The sequence below is a fragment of the Fundulus heteroclitus genome, chromosome 7, assembly GCF_011125445.2.
Source record: "Fundulus heteroclitus isolate FHET01 chromosome 7, MU-UCD_Fhet_4.1, whole genome shotgun sequence".
Taxonomy (NCBI): Eukaryota; Metazoa; Chordata; class Actinopteri; order Cyprinodontiformes; family Fundulidae; genus Fundulus; species Fundulus heteroclitus.
Genome location: NC_046367.1, coordinates 25,997,174 through 26,014,692, shown reverse-complemented (window position 1 = coordinate 26,014,692; position 17,519 = coordinate 25,997,174). Strand labels below are relative to the sequence as shown.

General features: G+C 40.0%; 1 protein-coding gene across 1 annotated transcript; it reads left to right on the top strand.

The window, feature by feature from the left end:
- Nucleotides 1-346: 346 nt before the first annotated feature.
- Nucleotides 347-13,164, top strand: LOC118563826 (obg-like ATPase 1). Its single transcript, XM_036139754.1, has 5 exons — nt 347-355; nt 1,219-1,418; nt 2,001-2,097; nt 7,942-8,064; nt 11,175-13,164. Exons 1-5 carry the CDS (start codon nt 347-349, stop codon nt 11,274-11,276), a joined length of 531 nt encoding a protein of 176 aa, XP_035995647.1. The 3' UTR covers nt 11,277-13,164.
- The last annotated feature ends 4,355 nt before the right edge of the window (nt 13,165-17,519 follow it).

Sequence of the window (17,519 nt, the reverse complement as noted above, 5' to 3'; positions counted from 1 at the left end):
TGTATGGCCTATAGATATGTCTATCTTATGGCCTTCATGAATATCAGGAAAACTGTTGTTCACAGAGGGCTGCACCAGAGAGCGCCACAAGTGGCGCAACAGAAAATTGAGTGGAAGGAAGACATGCAGTTCCTCACGATTGTGTAGGCCATGTCATAACATTTCTTTATTAAGAATCCTGTTTCTATTGCTCTTCTAAATTTGTAAGAGACACATTTCAGAGTTTTCATTAGCTGTGAGCATCAACATGAATGTGAACATTTAAATATAAGTAAAACTGTGTATTTACTGCATATTCAGCTAAGACTAAGAAAAAGCCAACACCTATTTGGAAAATTGCAACATTATGCCAGAGGTAAGCAGGAAGTCACAGAATAAAATTTAAATGGCTCTTTTTCAATAAAAATCACCGAACAGCTTTAGTTATATATATTTCATAAAGGGGCTGGATGGGGCACTTATGACTAAAAAACAATTTGTCAGGGAACTTTTGTAATAAAGTGTAATAAATAAATATTTTCAACGTTAAGGATGGATTATTTTAAATGTGGGTGATCTAATTAAAAAATCTATTTATTTGATACCTTCTTACACATTCTTATTACAAGCACCAATAATTGTGTAGGCTTTTATAATAAACTCTGATCTATTTTTTTGGAACATACAATTGCAAAAAATAGCCACATTTGTTGTTTTCATAACAAATGACACACTTTTTAAGTCCCCTATACAGATCCGAAACCTGTATGAAACAAAAATATGCATGGCCATTTTTTTTTCACTTCCCCCCTAACCTAAACTTTAAAGTAAATTACAACCTTTGTAGCAATGATTGATGAAAAATTTCAAAGCTAATATTTGCTCTTATTGAATATCTAAGATAATATTCAGCTTTCTTTGTGTTCCAAAGAAGTATCAGTTAGAATAAACACTAATATTAAGTGTACAATTTACTTCTGGCACTCTAAAACCCTTTTTGGTATCATTTAATTTACAGAAAATTTTAAAAAAGTAATCTTTGTGCTTATTTTACTCTGGTATATAAGTCAAAACAAACCCTTTTTACACTCTCTGGAAGAAAGCTTCCAAATATATATATATATATATATATATATATATATATATATATATATATATATATATATATATATATATATATATATATATATATATATATATTCCTATTCTCTGCTACTCTCATGAATATGCATTTCAGAGGCAACAACAAATACTTCCTTCTCAGTCGAACCTGGTTGTCGTTGTTGTTTCTCCGTCAGGTTGGTGAAAATAAAGGAGTGGGTGGACAGTCACGACCCCGGAGCCTTGGTCATCCCCTTCAGCGGCAACCTGGAGAGTCAGCTGCAGGACATGAGCGAAGAGGAGAGACAGAAGTGCTGCAAGGAGCACAAGACGCAGAGGTTAATTAGCATTCAGTCTCCCCACACTTTATTATCAGCTGTGTCCTCCATGCACTCCTTTAATTGCATGTGCTGATAGAATAATAAATGGCAGAGTAATTACCATTATAAAGCAAAGGATCCCTCTTCTTCCTGAACAACTCAGTCAAAGGGTTTTCCTCCAAATTAAGTTTTTAACTGTCATCTGTCATCTGTAGGTATAATTATAACTTGGTGCATTTTGGGTTTATTGTTCTCGTCTGAAAACCTCTATGGAGAGAAAAATTGTGACAGCGACGACATTTTTTTTTTTCCTTCTTTTTTTTTTTTTTTCTTCTTCTTCTCAGCAAAGACCGAGGCGTCGAGTTGAATTCTTAAAAACGTTAAATGGGACTACAAGCATTCTAATTAATCATGCAAACCATTGGAGAGTTGAATGTCTCGTGTGAAATGAAGTGACCCATCTCGCTCACTTAATGAGTTTGTATTAGAACAAACGGCGCCGTGCCGCTGGAGCGGACTTTGCCTAGGCGTCAGTGTCAGCGGAGTATAATGAAACAATTCAGACCCTTTTTGATTCACGCTGAAATATCTCTCCGCCAGCGCCCTGGGCAAGATCATCAAGGCAGGCTACGCGGCCCTGCAGCTGGAGTACTTCTTCACCGCCGGCCCAGATGAGGTCCGCGCCTGGACCATCCGGGTAAGAGTCGGCCGCAGCGGCACGCCGTGAACACGCACACACAGCATCCCACGTTCCACCCTGCTGGCACCCTCGCTGATATCACACGCTTCCAACTTTGTCATGGTCGTGCTTTAGCTAGTCATTACAGGCCGAGGATAACTTCAATTACTGGTGAGCTGCTGAACGGTGAAAGTGGGGGCCCACATTGATTGAGGAGGACAACAATTGATTTTGCCCATTACGTCCGTGAGAATGTTTCCATCCTGTGCAGATCTGCCTGCCCTCCTCCTGCCGCTGGAGATAAGGAGGCCGTGCATTGTGCCTGCCTAATCTGTGTGACGGAGGGTGTCTGTGCCAAAATTGATGTCGCTTTTCATCCGACTGTTTGCGGGCCTTGCTGGGGGCTCCTCCTCCGTGTGTGTCTCAGTTTACAGAGCCCTGCCCGCCAAGAGCTGCGTGCAATGGGATCACAGGATTTACATCAATACAGATGTCGGCTTTGCATGTTGGTATTGTGTGTTTTCCTCTTCTTTTTTTTTTCTTCTTTGAGTGGATGGAAGTGCAGATTTAAAAAGGTTGCGTTAAAAGGCTATATATTTTTAAAAAAAGGATTATATCTTATTGATTGTATGCTATTCAAGCTGTTTTCAATCACAGTGTTGCCATGGAGATTGAATTTAATTAATTTCAAAAAGAATATACGGACATTGTATTGTAGCACAAAGAAATGATCTCCAAGCAGATCAGAGTAGCTCTTTTTCCCGCTGAGTCTCGGTCATTCTTACGCAGAGTTTAACAAACCTCTAAATGGGTCGCTATAGATTTATTGTTTTTACCATTTAGACATCACAAAATCCTTACTGAATTGTAAACTCCAGCAATGTTTGCGTTGTTAGTTCATCTTTTTGATTAATAGTTCAAAGAAAATGTTTGTTTCACACATTTTCACTTTTTTCCCTCTCAGGCCATTAATAACCTCTCCTCCTTATAATGAACACCATTCAGAGTCGCTTAAAGTCCTTGTGAAAACAGACTAAAGAAGGAAGGTAAAAATAGTTTTTATCTAAATTTTAGAAATAGCTCTTGATTTTTTTTTTTTTTTTTTTTTTTCTTATTCAAGTTATGGCCACAAACTTCATATTCATATTTCTTGGAGATTTTATAGATGAAAAGAAACACAGTTGTGCGTAACTGATGGATAATTGTCTAAATGTTTATCGTAGGGAAATCTGAAAAGAGTGGCGTGCGTTAATATTCAGCCCCCAGGATTGTAGTTGTTGGTCAGAAATATTTGCTTCTTCTTTGTGAAATAACTCATTCTGATTCAGGTTGGATGAAGAGCTGTAAGCAGCAATTTTTCAGGTCTTGCCACAGGTGCTCATTTAGCTTTTGGTCTGGACTTTGACCGGGCCATTCTAACACATGAATATGCGTTGATGTGAACCACTCCAGGGGAGCTCTGGCTGTATGTTTAGGGTTGTTGTCCTGCTGGGAGGTGAACTTTCACCCCCGGTCTGAAGTCTTTTTCTGCCTCTGACCGGTTTTCTTCAAGCTTCTCCAATCTTCATCCATCTCCCCATCAGCTCTTGCCAGCTTTCCTGTTCCTGTGAAGAAAATAATCCCCACAGCATAAAGCTGCCACCGCCGTGTTTCATTATAGGGATTGTGTTCAGGGTTATGTGCAGTAGTGATTTTCCAGCCAGAACACCAGATAGCCAGTTTCATGCTTGCTGTGTCCCCTTTAGATGGCTTTAAAGATAACTCCTTGTGACGTCTGTGGTGCTGTTTATTCACTACTGTTTTCTAGCGGACCTTTTGAGGCCTTCACTGAGCAGAACAGCTGTATTTACGGAGATTGTATTGCCCACAGGAAAACTATATTTGCTAATTTGCTGTATTCTGAAGTAACACAGTATTTAATTTAGGGATATCAAAGTAAGGTAAGATACTTGGCACACTGGTCAGGTTTGTGTTTGTAAGAAAAGTTTGAAAACGTTTTATTATTTGTATTCCCATGTATAATCCTTACTGGTTGTAAAATGGCAAACTGTGAGGGACGATGATGTATAAATGCTTGGCCGTGTATATCCCAGTACCGTGCTCCACAATGATGAAAAAGATGATTTTGGTATTGATAATGCAAAGCAGATGCAGAACTATGGCCAGGTTCTGATCAGGCCCATAAAATCAAACTGGAAATTACAAATTTACTAACATGCTTCTATAAATCATTTATATGTTGCAAACAATCCAGGTCATTTCCAGCAATATAGGCTCTAATTCAGCCCAGATTCAGTTCTAATCAATCCGGTCAATTCAAAGCCAATCCATGACATGAAAAGATTTAATCCAATTCAGTGCAAATAATAAGAAAATTGCAAGCCCAAGTATGGTATGTTAGTATTATTGAACTCTCCTGCTATTAGAAAATATGCAAAACAAGAAGTATTTTACTTATTCAGGTTTTGAATTAGAAATTAAAGTTTAACATACATTAAATTAAATCCTTCCGAACAACGTTGAACACAAAATATTTAAACAAAATTACTACAGGGTGCTTTTAACACTTTTCGTACCATTAGCTTTTGAATTTGAACACAAAAACAACACATAAAAAACAGCCACACTGTTCACTGTGCTCCATCAAATCCCTCTGGTCGTACAGGTCAGCCTTTCCGACACTTCCCAGGACGCTTTCGCTCTTATGCATCTAATTTGCGGAAGAATCCAAAACTTTTCGCAAGGCCTGGGGTGAAGGTGAGCTCACTTCCTGTTTTCTCGTGCAGAACTCGTTATGTCCCAGTCCGATGACATCACCGGATTTATCTCATGATGACTGATGTCCTTGCAATTTACAATAAAAGCCCCCGAATGCTTCAAAGGTATCCTTAAAAAACAGGCATGTGTCTCCTCGGTGTAAGTGATTACAGCTAGCCTTGATTTGTGCGTGAGGGGCATTTAGTCAGGTAAGCATCAGTGAGTAACTATATTAGGCCAATACATCTTGCATTGTAAAAACTACGCTCAGTAATGTCATGTTCCTAAGTTCTTTAACATGCTTTATTAGGCAGCCTCGAGGTGACCATTATCTATCAGCCTGCTCTGCATAGCTCTTAACTAGGACAATGTGGCTCTCCTGTAAAGCACCGGATGAAAAAAAAAAAAAAACCTTAATCTATTTTTCCCCCCCCCCCACATAGACAAACCTTGATGCTGATTAATGGTAGTTAAACACACAAGTGCTCTGTCAGTGAGATTGCAAATAGATGGTAATATATTAGAGTCATTAAATACGCATCATTCTTGTGGCATGAAATATGTTGACCCCAAACCTGATTATATACATAATTAAAACCGCTAAACAGCCCCTGAGCACGGAGCTGTGGAGCGGCTCGACAGGCAGCAGTCACGATGATGCACGGCAGCCATGTCACTTGTTTGGCGCATTTGTCATTTGCGCGCACCATTTCGGTGCATATAAATGACACATTTCATCATTTATCCCTCGTGTCTTATGGTGTTTTTTAAAACTATTCAACTAATACCAAATATCTCTCCAAATATGTTCTGTAGCACGAGGCAACCTTTAGATTCTGACTTTTTAACTTAAGAAAGTTTCTGCTCTTCTGCTTACTACTTATGTAGTTGATAGCACCTAATATTCTATGCCTAATAATATACCTAATATTCTGCTATCATTCTGTTTGTATAAAAGCCATCTGCAACTGCAGCTGACTCCTTGATTTGAGACAAAACCAAAGAATGTGAAGTTTAATTTCCTTTTCATTAAAATATCTATAAATGATCACTGTAAGGTCTGAAATTCAGGTTTATGTCTGGGTGCCTCTATCCTGAGAAATGAAGAAATGCGTGAAAAAGCTTGAATGTGCAGAACAGCAGCAGCCAGATTATTGGTTGCTGTTAAGAATTAAAGCATCTTTTAATAATGCCGCACAGTTGTAAATATGTGAAACTGTCCAGAAGATCTTTGATTTGCTAACTTTAGACACCCTTTTACTCATTGGCTGTACAACGCCACTTAACTCACACGTAAAAAAAAAATATATATATATTAGTTAAGTTGATATTTAAGATCGTAGCTGTAGTTGGGTGTACCAATTCCTTTAAAATCTCCTTCATTTCCACTGGTATCTTTGTCCTTTTATCTTTGGTAATGAGCTCCAACTCTTGACGCTAACCTGCAGTTCCCTCCACCTGCTTCCTTCAAGACAGACTTCGTCATGTTGCTTCCAATCTGAAGAAGCATGTTTGTAAAATTAGAAGACCACTTTAAACATGTCTTTCCCAAGGGTGTCAGTACTAGTGAGATAAAATGCAAGTTTTTGTGTGTGACACCAAACCCCAGCACAAAGCTTCTATCCATGAAAGAGACTGGACCAGGTTGCTTTGAGTCGTACACCACACTAAGTTCCCCCAATGTTTGTGTGAACTTGTTGGAGAGTTTCGTCCAAAGCATCACTTTGTGACTTTCTTCAAGTGCATCACCTGGTTCTGAGTCCAAACAGGGGACGACTATAGAGCCAGAACAAAGATGGCTGCTAGACCCGAAGCAACTATTCCTGCAGTCATGTGAGGGTCTGAGCTGGCAGAACCACAGAGCAGGAACACATATTGACAGCCTCTTCTGACCTACAGTGGGCTTTAAGTCAAACTAATGCTAATGATGACGAGTCACGCCGGTCATAGTTGGCCTTCTCTACACATTCCCACTACAGAAAAGAAGCTGATTGCTGTAACTACTGACTTTTTAAGTTGTAATTAAAGCAACAGTCTTTGCTCATTTGCTCCGTTTGTAGCAGATCTGTGGGGAACTGATCTAGACCAACACACAGCCAATCTACCAGCATTTCTACACTGGTACAGCTTAAAACACAAGCTTTAACTATAACTAATACTCAAGCAGACTACCAAGACATTTCCAATCTAAACGTTCAATCTGTATTCAGTTTTACTGCAGGGTTAACTAAGAGAACCGTTGTAGAATCCACACTAAATTATGTCAAAGCAAGTTTTGGGAACAGAGGGCTCATTTCAATGCAACAGACTATAGATATTTGTAAAATTACTGCAGAAAAATCAGAAGAATCAGCTTTACTCACAGTAGATGCTCAGTTGTCCATTTAAATTAATCTGTCATATTAATCTATCCATACGGTTCCAAAAGCCTCGCTGTGATTTTTATCTTATCATGATTATTAGCATTATTAGCGTTGCAACATTTGTTTTCTGAGACCCCTTTAGGGCTTGTTTGAACACAAACATGTCCGATGTGACTAATTCGATTCAAATTAGTCATTTAAATCACAGAATATTTAAAGATTTCATAAGTCAAACTACAACAGACTCTAAAACACAGCGGTTCTTGGCAGCACATCTCACAACAGCAATATCTCTGGGGGCTAAACATGAATTTGAATTACCAAACTGTGGTGTCTCACAATAGTTTGACCTGATAGAGTGAGGTCTATACCACCTTAGCCTCTCACTGCAACACTGGGTCTTGTTGCTGTCATGACCAGAGAGCTGAGCAGCGACCCACAATGAGACAAGATTGCCTGGACAGAAATCAATACGGCCGAGGAATGGGAATCAGAAGGCATTGATAGCAGCGCTAGGTCCTTATCGGTGTCCAGGCTGCCCTAGCAGGGCCACAGTCGAGTGGAAAGCTATCCAGAAATCTGGACAGAGGCAAGAATACCCCTCGACTGAAAAAAAAAAAAAAAACACCCCTGGAGTCATTACGCCGCTATCACCCTATCAAACACCATGTCGCTCGCATGCTGTAATCCATCTTCTCCAAAACAATTCATTTGTCCTCTTCCTCTCCTTCCTCTGTGACAGAAAGGAACTAAGGCTCCACAGGCTGCGGGGAAGATCCACACGGACTTCGAGAGGGGCTTCATTATGGCAGAAGTAATGAAATTCCAGGATTTTAAAGAAGAAGGCAGCGAGAGCGCTGTCAAGGTGAGCAGTTAGTGTGCCGGAGGAGATGAGGGGAAGTCTCCTGTGATCAGTGGAGCTGACAGTCGCCACGCAGCTCCGACTGAAAACTCCTCTTCACCTTTACTCGGGGGAAGAAATTACTGCACACACTCAGGCACCACCAGTGACAAGCCAGCTGATTGTGGCTCTAAACAATGCCATTGTGCTCCAGCTGTGCATATCTTTATCACAATGTGTTCTAACTGGCTGATGGTAGCTCTTGCTTTTGGCTCGGCGCAGACACTCAGAGGAGGCACTTCCTCAGCTCGCCAGGCGTTTATCAGATCGGTACGGCGCGCCTCAGGCTCGGCGCTCCCTCTCGCCAAGTCCCCACTGCAGGCATGTGACAGTGATATAAAGCGGCAAGTTAAATAAAGTGTAAAATTTCTCAAATAAGGACTGCTTCATGGATGGGTAGCACAGAAATGCGACTTGCATGTCTTCGTTACACATCTGCCAGCCTTTGTTTTGCTCTATTAACTAGTTATGTGCACCGTCGTGTTGTGTGCAATAACATACAGTGCTTTGGAAAGTTGTTCACACCTGCTGAAGTATTTAAAGGTTTTGTCACATTTTAACCACAGCAGTAAAAGCATGGTAGTTTATTGGGATCTAATTTGATAGATCAGTGCAAAGTATTGCATACTTGTGATGTTGGAAGGAGGCGTTACCTGATCATTTTTACCGATGAAAATCTGCAGTGTCATTAATTTCTGTTCCCCTTGACACTGATAGCACTAAATAAAATCCAGTGCAACCAAATTAACATGTGTTTTTTCTCCAGTCTCATTCCATCTATTGGATTTAGATCTGGACTTTGATTAGGCCACTCTGCAACCATTCTAACAAAGCTCTGGCTGCATGTTTAGCGCTGTTCTTCTGCTGGAAGAAGAACAGACTGTAATATATTTGGCACCACCCAACTCCACGCAGCGTCCCCTCAGCATGATGCTGCCAACATCATGTTTTTCCTTGGGGATGGTCCAGGGTGATGGGTAGGGTTGGTTTCAATGATAAAAAGCATTTTGTGTTGGTTTCAATGATAAAAAGCATTTTGCATGTAAAACAATGATAAGTTTTAGTCTCATCTGACCAAAGCTCCTTCTTGCCCGTGGTTGCTGTGGCTTGGAGCAAACCAGAAATGTCTTGGGAAGCTTGATATTTATATTATTATACCATATTTGGTATTTTGTTTTACAAACCAACCCTGCTGTCATTTTGCCACTAGTTCCTCCCCGAGCAGTCTGATGTGTCTCTTGGTCTCCAACAAGCAGCATCATGAATTATCACGAACCTTTCAAGGCAGTTGGTTATCCTGGGTTTTATTTAGGGTTATCACTTGAAAGGGGATTAAACACATTTTTGAGATTATTCACGGTTAAAAACATTGAAAATCCTTTTTTCTTCCACCTTACAATTATGTGCTGCTTTTTGATGGACTCTGACATAAAATCCTGATTAAAATACACCAAAGATGAGGGTTGTAATGTGTTTAAGTGTCAAAAGGGTTATTAATAATAATTTTACAAGATACTATATGTCATGGCATTTTTTTTTTATGAATTATATGAATTTCTCCCCAAAGGGTGTCGGAGATGCTCTAAAGTTCGGGTCTGACATGAGTTTATAAACTTCAAGCGGAAAGTACGGAAAAAGAAATCAACCGATTAAATACTACACTTTTTTTTTTCCTGATGAAACAAACCTCTATTAAGTTGTTGGCTCATTAAATGAAAGCAGAAGTGGCTAACTTTGTTCTGTATGAAGCTTGTGATCAGCAGCCGTAAGCCATGCTGGCGCGATCTCTTTATCAGCAGAATCGACTCCATGTGCCCACTTACAGACTCAGCTAATGTAATTATGGTGGCACAAAAGGCCCATGGAGACCAGCGAGGAAGGAAGCACTAAAAAAAAAAAAACATTTAAACCTCTTTAGTATTCAAGTCCCCTTTTTTATTTTTTTTATATATTTTTTTTTACATTTAATGCAGTGGCAGTGTATTGTCCACACCCCCCCATAAGCTGCTAACAGAGAGTGAATCGTGTTGGTCTCTGGGGGGGTTTCACCATTGTTATCCGGGGTTGAGATCTGAGTGTCAGGTCCTCACTGCTTGCTCTCTCTTTAATCCCTTTTTGAGCCTCAGAAGAACATGGAGCGTCTCTGACTGCGGCATTAAGGTCCATGCTATTTAATGCCAGTTGTGGGAATAGGCTGCATGAATAGGGCCAGAGTACGGGGATATCACATTATTAGTAATCATATCTGCTTAAGCCAAGCTTGCTGCTCCAGATGGCTGCTTTCAAGTGCAAATGAACCAGTTAGATGTGTCGGGTTTAATACATACTCAGGAATCACAAATAGCCATTGATTATTTTTTTTTTCCTGTCTGCCTCTCCATCCTGTGTTTCTGGTGGTATTGAGCTTGGATTAAATGGTCTCCTGAGCCTTTTAAAGGGACATTGATTCCTCTAATTAATTGTGCGCCGTGCAGAACCAGAATGCATAAACCTGTCTATGTTAGCACTTCAAGTCAATTATTTTTTGTTCGCCGGGATGGAGAACAAACACTTACAGTATACAAAAGAAATGTTAGAACTTATTTAGTTTCCTTGAGAAGTTTCGCATCGCCGTAATCAAAGACTTATTAACATTTTGTGCCTGTGCACAAGAAGCTCAAATGGGCAGACGAGAGGATTACTCGCTCAGTGGGAATTCAGCCCCTTCCCCACAAGCAAAACTTACATGCGTTTCTGGGTGTTTGATTCAGTGTGTGGGTTATTGCCAGACGGCCATATGCAGTTTTAGTATTATTTGTTATCATTAGAGTTATTTGTTCTCCTAAATGTGTGGACTTTCATTTTTTTCACATAATTCTTTGGGTGTGCTTCTCCAAGATTATAAGGGTTCCCCGTTTAACCACGATTTTCAAAGTGTTCTGGGAGCGCCCCTGGCAAGTGGAGTTTTGTACACATTTTTTGTACTAATGCGTTAAACCACATATTTCACGTAGTTGGTGTAATGGTATCGAAAGCTTACCTCTGTTCTGTTTTTTGTCATTTTATTAAATCTTTTTTTTTTATGTTTCTTACAGGCAGCTGGGAAATACAGACAGCAGGGAAGAAACTACACCGTTGAGGATGGAGACATCATCTTTTTCAAATTCAACGCACCAAACGCACCAAAGAAGAAGTGACTTGGGAAGGATGTTGTTGATGTTTACACAACTGACTTTATTTTTCTTCATTTTTTTGGGGGTCGGATATATGCAGTGTCATCAAAGTATTCACAACCCTTCACTTTTTCCACATTGTGTTACGTTACCGACCTATTCTGAAATTGATTTTGGTAAAGTTTTCTTTTGAAACAAAAAAAAAAAAAGTCTACTCAGAATACCCCATAAAGACAATGTGAAAATGTCATGGTTGTCAGACATGTTTGGAAATGTATACAAACCTTAACATTTAACTATAACAGATATGTAAGTATTCACACCCTTTGCTGTGACAAATGCTGCTCAGTTGCATCTGATTTCCATTGATTTTCTTTCCCTTTAGATGTTTCATTCTGCAACTTGACAGGAGTCCACCTGTATTAAAATTCAACCGATTGAACAGAATTTGAAAAGGAACTCATTTGTCTTAATGAGGTCTCATGTTGACAGTGGATATCGCAGCACAAACCAAGCGATGATGTCGGCCTCTGAGATTGGTTTGTACTTTCGTTCTGTTCGCACTTTGTGCAAACAAAATGACAATAAAGATATCTATCGATCTATCTTTGTCTCAAGGTACAAATCTGAAGAAGGGGAAAAAAACATATCCACATCACCTAATGTCCTGAAAAGCACCAGGACCTCTTGTGGATTTGACCAAACCGAGTAATCAGAACACATGGTAATTTAGGTGGAGCTCCAATCAGTGCTTGTGGAGAAAAGACCATCCAGAAGGTCCTCTTTCACTAGCCCTCCCCATCAGTCAGGTCTTTATGGTAGGGTGGCCAAACAGAAACGACTCCTCACAAAGATGCACATGGCAGCCAGCTTGAGTTCTCCTCAAACAAACACTTTTTTGGGCAGGAGAAACAAAAGAAGGCCTCCAGGATCCAAAACAAATCTTTTGTGCCTGAACTCAAAGCATCTTGTCTAGAGGAAAACAGACATCGCTCAATACTTTGCTCATGGCATTCCTGCTCTCCAGCATGGCGGTGGCAGCATCATGCTGTGTGAACGTTTTGCCCAAGCAGGATCTGAATGACTCGATAAGAAAACAGCAGCCAACTATGCAGAGGTGTTTCAAGAAAGCCCGCTCCAGAAAGCTCTGGAACGATTCATCTTCCAACACGTCTATGCACCGAAGCACACAGCCAGGATAACAAAGGAATGGCTTCAGGCCAAGCTGTGAATGTCCTTGAGTAGCCCAGTCAGAGCTGGACTTAAATCCAAATAATAATCTCAGGGAAAGATATTAAAGTGGCTGTTTACTAAAGGTAACCATCAGACCTGACTGGGGTTGAGGGAATCTACCATGAAGAATGATAGCTACTCAAAGCAGGTGTATCAAGCTTGTAGAGAAAAAAAAAAGTAAGACATGGGCGTGAAACATCCATCCAATTTTCAAATCTGTCTAAGTAACTAATTTCCATTATAATTTTGGGGTACTGTGTGTAGATATGTGTAATAAAAATCCTCAGATCGATTTTTAAAAAAGTTTCTACTACAAAGTGTGGAATAAGCGAAGGGGTGTGAATAATTTCTGGTGGCACTGGAGTGCTTCTTCCTACATTTTAGTTCCCCAGCTCGAGAGCCAAAACACAGGTTCTGTGCGCTCTGACAGCTTCTCTGTATAAGATCAGGATCGGGGATCAACCCCCCCACCCCACCCAACCCCCCACCTCCAAATCGTAGCAGCATTTTAAGGAGCATATTACTCTCCAGATACTTCATTAATCTCCATCACAGGTGCCAGCGCTGACACAGCTGACAGTGGAGACAATGCCACCTGCTCTGCTCCCCCTGCTGCAGATAATGCATGTTTTACAGTAGGCCAGATGTCTACACTCAATAAAACATTTGACAAAAAACAGCCTGTGTGTGTTTAGGGATGTCTGTATTGAGTGGAGAGCTGCATGGGGACGACGATAGCGGTCCTGCCGGCCACTGATTAGAGAATTAAAAGACACAGCTGACATTGACTGTGGTGTAGAGGGGACAATTATAATTAAGTCTGTTAAGTGATGCTGATTTTGGAAGGGCACATGGAAGATGCAGGTGCTTTTTGGCAAAAGGAAGTGGTCATTTTGAATTATTATTTCCAAGCAGATTAAGTTAACCTTTCACTGAATGTGCTCTCTCTCTCCTGATAAACCGCAGCTGGCCCAAGGCATAAGCAAACTAAACCACGGAAACTTAGGACTCTGAGGCCAGAAAGGCAGGAATATTTTAAGCCAAATCCACAAAGAACAGGCCTGCTTCTTACTTGGCTCCTACGGTTTCTGAATGATACATTTGGATTATTTTAAATGTTAGAATTGCAGTAAAAATTGTATTTAAGATTTTTAGTTCAATTCAGTTTTGTTACATGATGCCCGTTCGCAACCTAACTTGCCTAAAGGCACATTACAAAAAAGGTAATTCAAACAAATCATACAGACGGAGTCCTAGTCAAGGTCATACATTTCAATTGATCTTAGTTATCAAACAGTGCAGTAACGTTTAGTTTATCATTCAAATTGGTTAAAAAGTTTTAGATCTATCTTACATTGAGTCGTTGACTTGCAGCATTAACTCCTCCTGAATTAGCATGCAGCAATAGTGAACAGTAGTCTGCATTGTGTTGTTGACTTTGCAGCATCCCTTCATACCGAGCATGCATGTAGCGACAGTGGAGAGGAAAACTCACCTTTAACAGGTAGAAACCTCCAGCAGAACCAGACTTAGTGTAAATGCCCATCTGACACGACTGACTGGGGGATTGAGACATTGTGCACACGCACAAAAAAATAACTGGCAAATATACTACTTTTAAAAATCTATTACATTTTCATAGTGTAATTGTTATCATTTGTCCTAAATGAACACTGCTTTGTGCTTTATTAAGTTTTTGCTGATATTTTGTGCATTTTTCATGTCTGCGAAGAAATTCAAGCAAGTAACGACTTCTACGGCTCCTTAAAAACACAACCAATTAAACTTGGCCTCTGCATTACTCTGCAGAGTTTGTATTGAAATGCTTCGCACTGGACACAACTACCAGGGCAAAGGACTTGAGTCAGTGAAATTACGTATCTCCACTATGTATGAACAGCTGGAACCTTCTCACTCTCTTTTAGACCAAGTGCTAATTATTTAATAAATGACGTGAAGTAACTGACCATATTCTGTCCACCAGTGAATTTATCATCAGTCAACAAAATATGCATTACATGTACAATATGCAAACAATCAAGCATGATCAATTTGAAGGTGATGGTAATGGTGTAACTGTAAATGGGCCACAAAGGAAAATTCTGCTTTGGTCTGCAGACAATCTTTGCTGTAGTAATTCTGAAAATCCATTGTCTGATCCAGGTAAGTCAATCCAGACCAAGCCCACACCTTATTTTTAGGGCAGGCTCCACTGACGTCAATTCATCTAGAACACATCAGTCAGTAATTATTATGATTTTTATAGTGCCCAGTTTATAAAGGAGGGAGAAAACTCATTCTGCAAGTTTTGGAAGGTATTAATAAGTGAAACTGCAAAAACAATGTGGTATTATCAATGAGTCATATAAAAACAGAGAGTAAGAAAGCTAACCTTAACCTAGCACTTCCGTCTGTAAAGACCTGAGTGGACTGGTGCCCATCTCCAACAGACATTAGGCAACAGGTGGGTACAACCTGGACAGCATTCCAGTCCATCACAGGGAGAAACAACCACACCATACACACACTCACACCTAATGGGCTATTTTGAAGAGAGCAATTAATCAAACACTCATGTTTTTGGACTGTGGGAGGAAACTGGAGTACCCAGAGAGAGCAAAGCAAAACCAGGAGTCTGGTATGAATCCGATAGTGAATCTGTATAGAGAGCTAAAGACTAGGGTGATGGCACATAGGCCTTCCTACCTTAAAGATTTGGAGCTCATTACCAAAGTTGAATCATGAAAATAACAGTGGAAACATGCGAAATATTGGTGAGCAGTTATAAAAAGGATTTGATTTTTGTGATGACAATAAAAATGTTTGCCATTATTTCTTAAGAAAGGTGAAAAAAAGAGAAAAAAGGAGGAAAAAAGAGGGGACAAAAAGAAAAAAAGGGAAAAAAGGGGAAAAAGGAAAAAGAAAGAAAGGTGTAAATAATTTTCAACATGCCAATTTTTGATTTGAATATTTAAAAAAACTAACTTTTTTTAAAGTAATACCCATCATACATTCATTCATTCTTGGATAATGAGAGGAAACAACTTATTTTTCTATGATGATTTAAACAGGTTATTGGATAGTGGTGTAAATACACAAAGTACACAGAACACAGATGTGTTGGTATTGCTGTGTCTTTTTTTGCACTTCAGGTTAAGTTCAATTGTGTTATGTATTCTTTATTTGTTGAGGCATGAAAAATAACTAAGTTAAATTGCTCAAAACAACTTACTGTCAAAAATCAGAACAGCTTAAGGTCACAAATGAAGATGTGAAGGCATAAAGTGCCATTACTTTTAGCTTTGACTTAATGAAAAGGATTTGCTCATCAGAGGTTCTTCTTGACATTTGACCTTACCCAGAAAACAGACTTTCGGGAAGCCCTTCTTTCCAGGATGAGGCGTTTACGTTTTGTCCCTCTGTGTCCGAACTGCGAGGCCCAAAGACGTATTAACAAAACGAGAAGAAGCACTAATTCCCAGCGCGTTTTCCTGCGGAGAAAAACTCCACATTTCAGAACATTCGGTATAGCATGAAAATAGAAGTCTGCACAATCTGGCGGTGCAGCCAGAAAACGATTCCTGTTGTTTGAAGTAGTGTTTTTCTTGCCCCTATACTTTGTGTGTGAGTGTTTGTGAAGCATTTATGCTGATGGAATTGCGGCGCTGCAGCCCGAGCTACTTCGGAGTAAGATTGTGTTCTCGGCGGGAGTCCGGACAAAAGAGCTGTAGATCAGCAGCGCTTTGCTGAATATCTCGTAAGCATTAAGAGTGCAGCGAAAGAAAATGGCCATTTGATGGGGACGAAAAGATTGAATAAAAATGGTCATTTTGCAGGGAGAGAAAAAAAATGTGTTGCATATCCAACTTTTGGATGGGATGTTTTGTGGGGGCTGTAGAAAGCATGGTGTTTGTGATGGAAATAAGGTGGATTACAGTCTTTGAGGTCTGAGATCAGTGGCAAAATATAGGAGGGTGCTCGTTGTGCTTATTTAAAAAGCATCACAGAGGAATATATGTGTATCATAAACCGCTGGGCTTATTTTGCTTCGTTTTAACCACCGATTTTAATCACTCAAACGCCACGCAACAGACAAAGGAGGGACCCAACACTTAGAGGCCTCATATATACTCCTTCGACGAAGCCTCAGCTGACAGTTTTTTAAATGAAACCATTAAAATCCTCTGGAGATCACAATGGGGGCTTGAGACAAAAACTGCTCTTGCATTCTTCTTGGGATGGCAGTGGTGTTGGCCAACCTAAACCCCACACAGAAGATTATTCATCTGCTGCCATTTTGAGGCTCGGGGATTGATGAGCTCTTCCCAGCGGTCTGGTTCGAGGAGAATTTTGTTTTTCATAAAGTGCCAATAAATCTCTCCAGTGCAAGTAATAAAGCTATTTAGAATCAAAACATCATGCAAAAAAAAAAAAAAAAAACCCTTGTTCTATCCCCAACATGATGTTTCAGGCTTTGATAGCAGCAATTTTGCTGTCACATGAAAGGGAAGATTTAGGGATTCAAAAGAGGATTTTGAGTCCTTTCTGCTTTGACATCATGGTTCTTATTTCAAATGAACGTTTGAACGCGGCACCATTAAGAACACAGGCGTGCACGCCGCTGTTCGCCGCTGCTATCAGGTGGATTTTAAAAAAAGCCGACCTGCAGGACTAATAAACGGTCTAACGTGACAGAATCTCTGCAGAAATCTTCTGTCAGTGCCATCAATTAAGTGGTGCCACTCTGGCCCGAGGCAAACCACAGCGGCATCAAATCAAGAAGAGCAAAGAGTGGAAGGCTCGCTTTTAAAACACACACCCAACAAAACAGACCGCGGCCTGCCGTCGTAAATCAAGCTGCGCTCTCACCAACAACCTTTGAAGAATAAAAAAAAAAAAGGATGTATGAGTTTTAACAAATAAACAAGAGGCATTTTTTTCAGAGCTGTAACTATGCACGGGGATTGTGTTGGGAAATCTGATGGTTGTAGCAAACACACTGCAGTGTATCATTACAAAGAAGAAATTATCCTT

What these genes read in the sequence shown, in the direction of transcription:
- LOC118563826 (XM_036139754.1), top strand. An exon ending in AAGGAGCACAAGACGCAGAG is followed by an intron (nt 1,419 to 2,000) that starts GTTAATTAGCAT and finishes TCTCTCCGCCAG; the next exon opens with CGCCCTGGGCAAGATCATCA. An exon ending in TCCGCGCCTGGACCATCCGG is followed by an intron (nt 2,098 to 7,941) that starts GTAAGAGTCGGC and finishes CCTCTGTGACAG; the next exon opens with AAAGGAACTAAGGCTCCACA.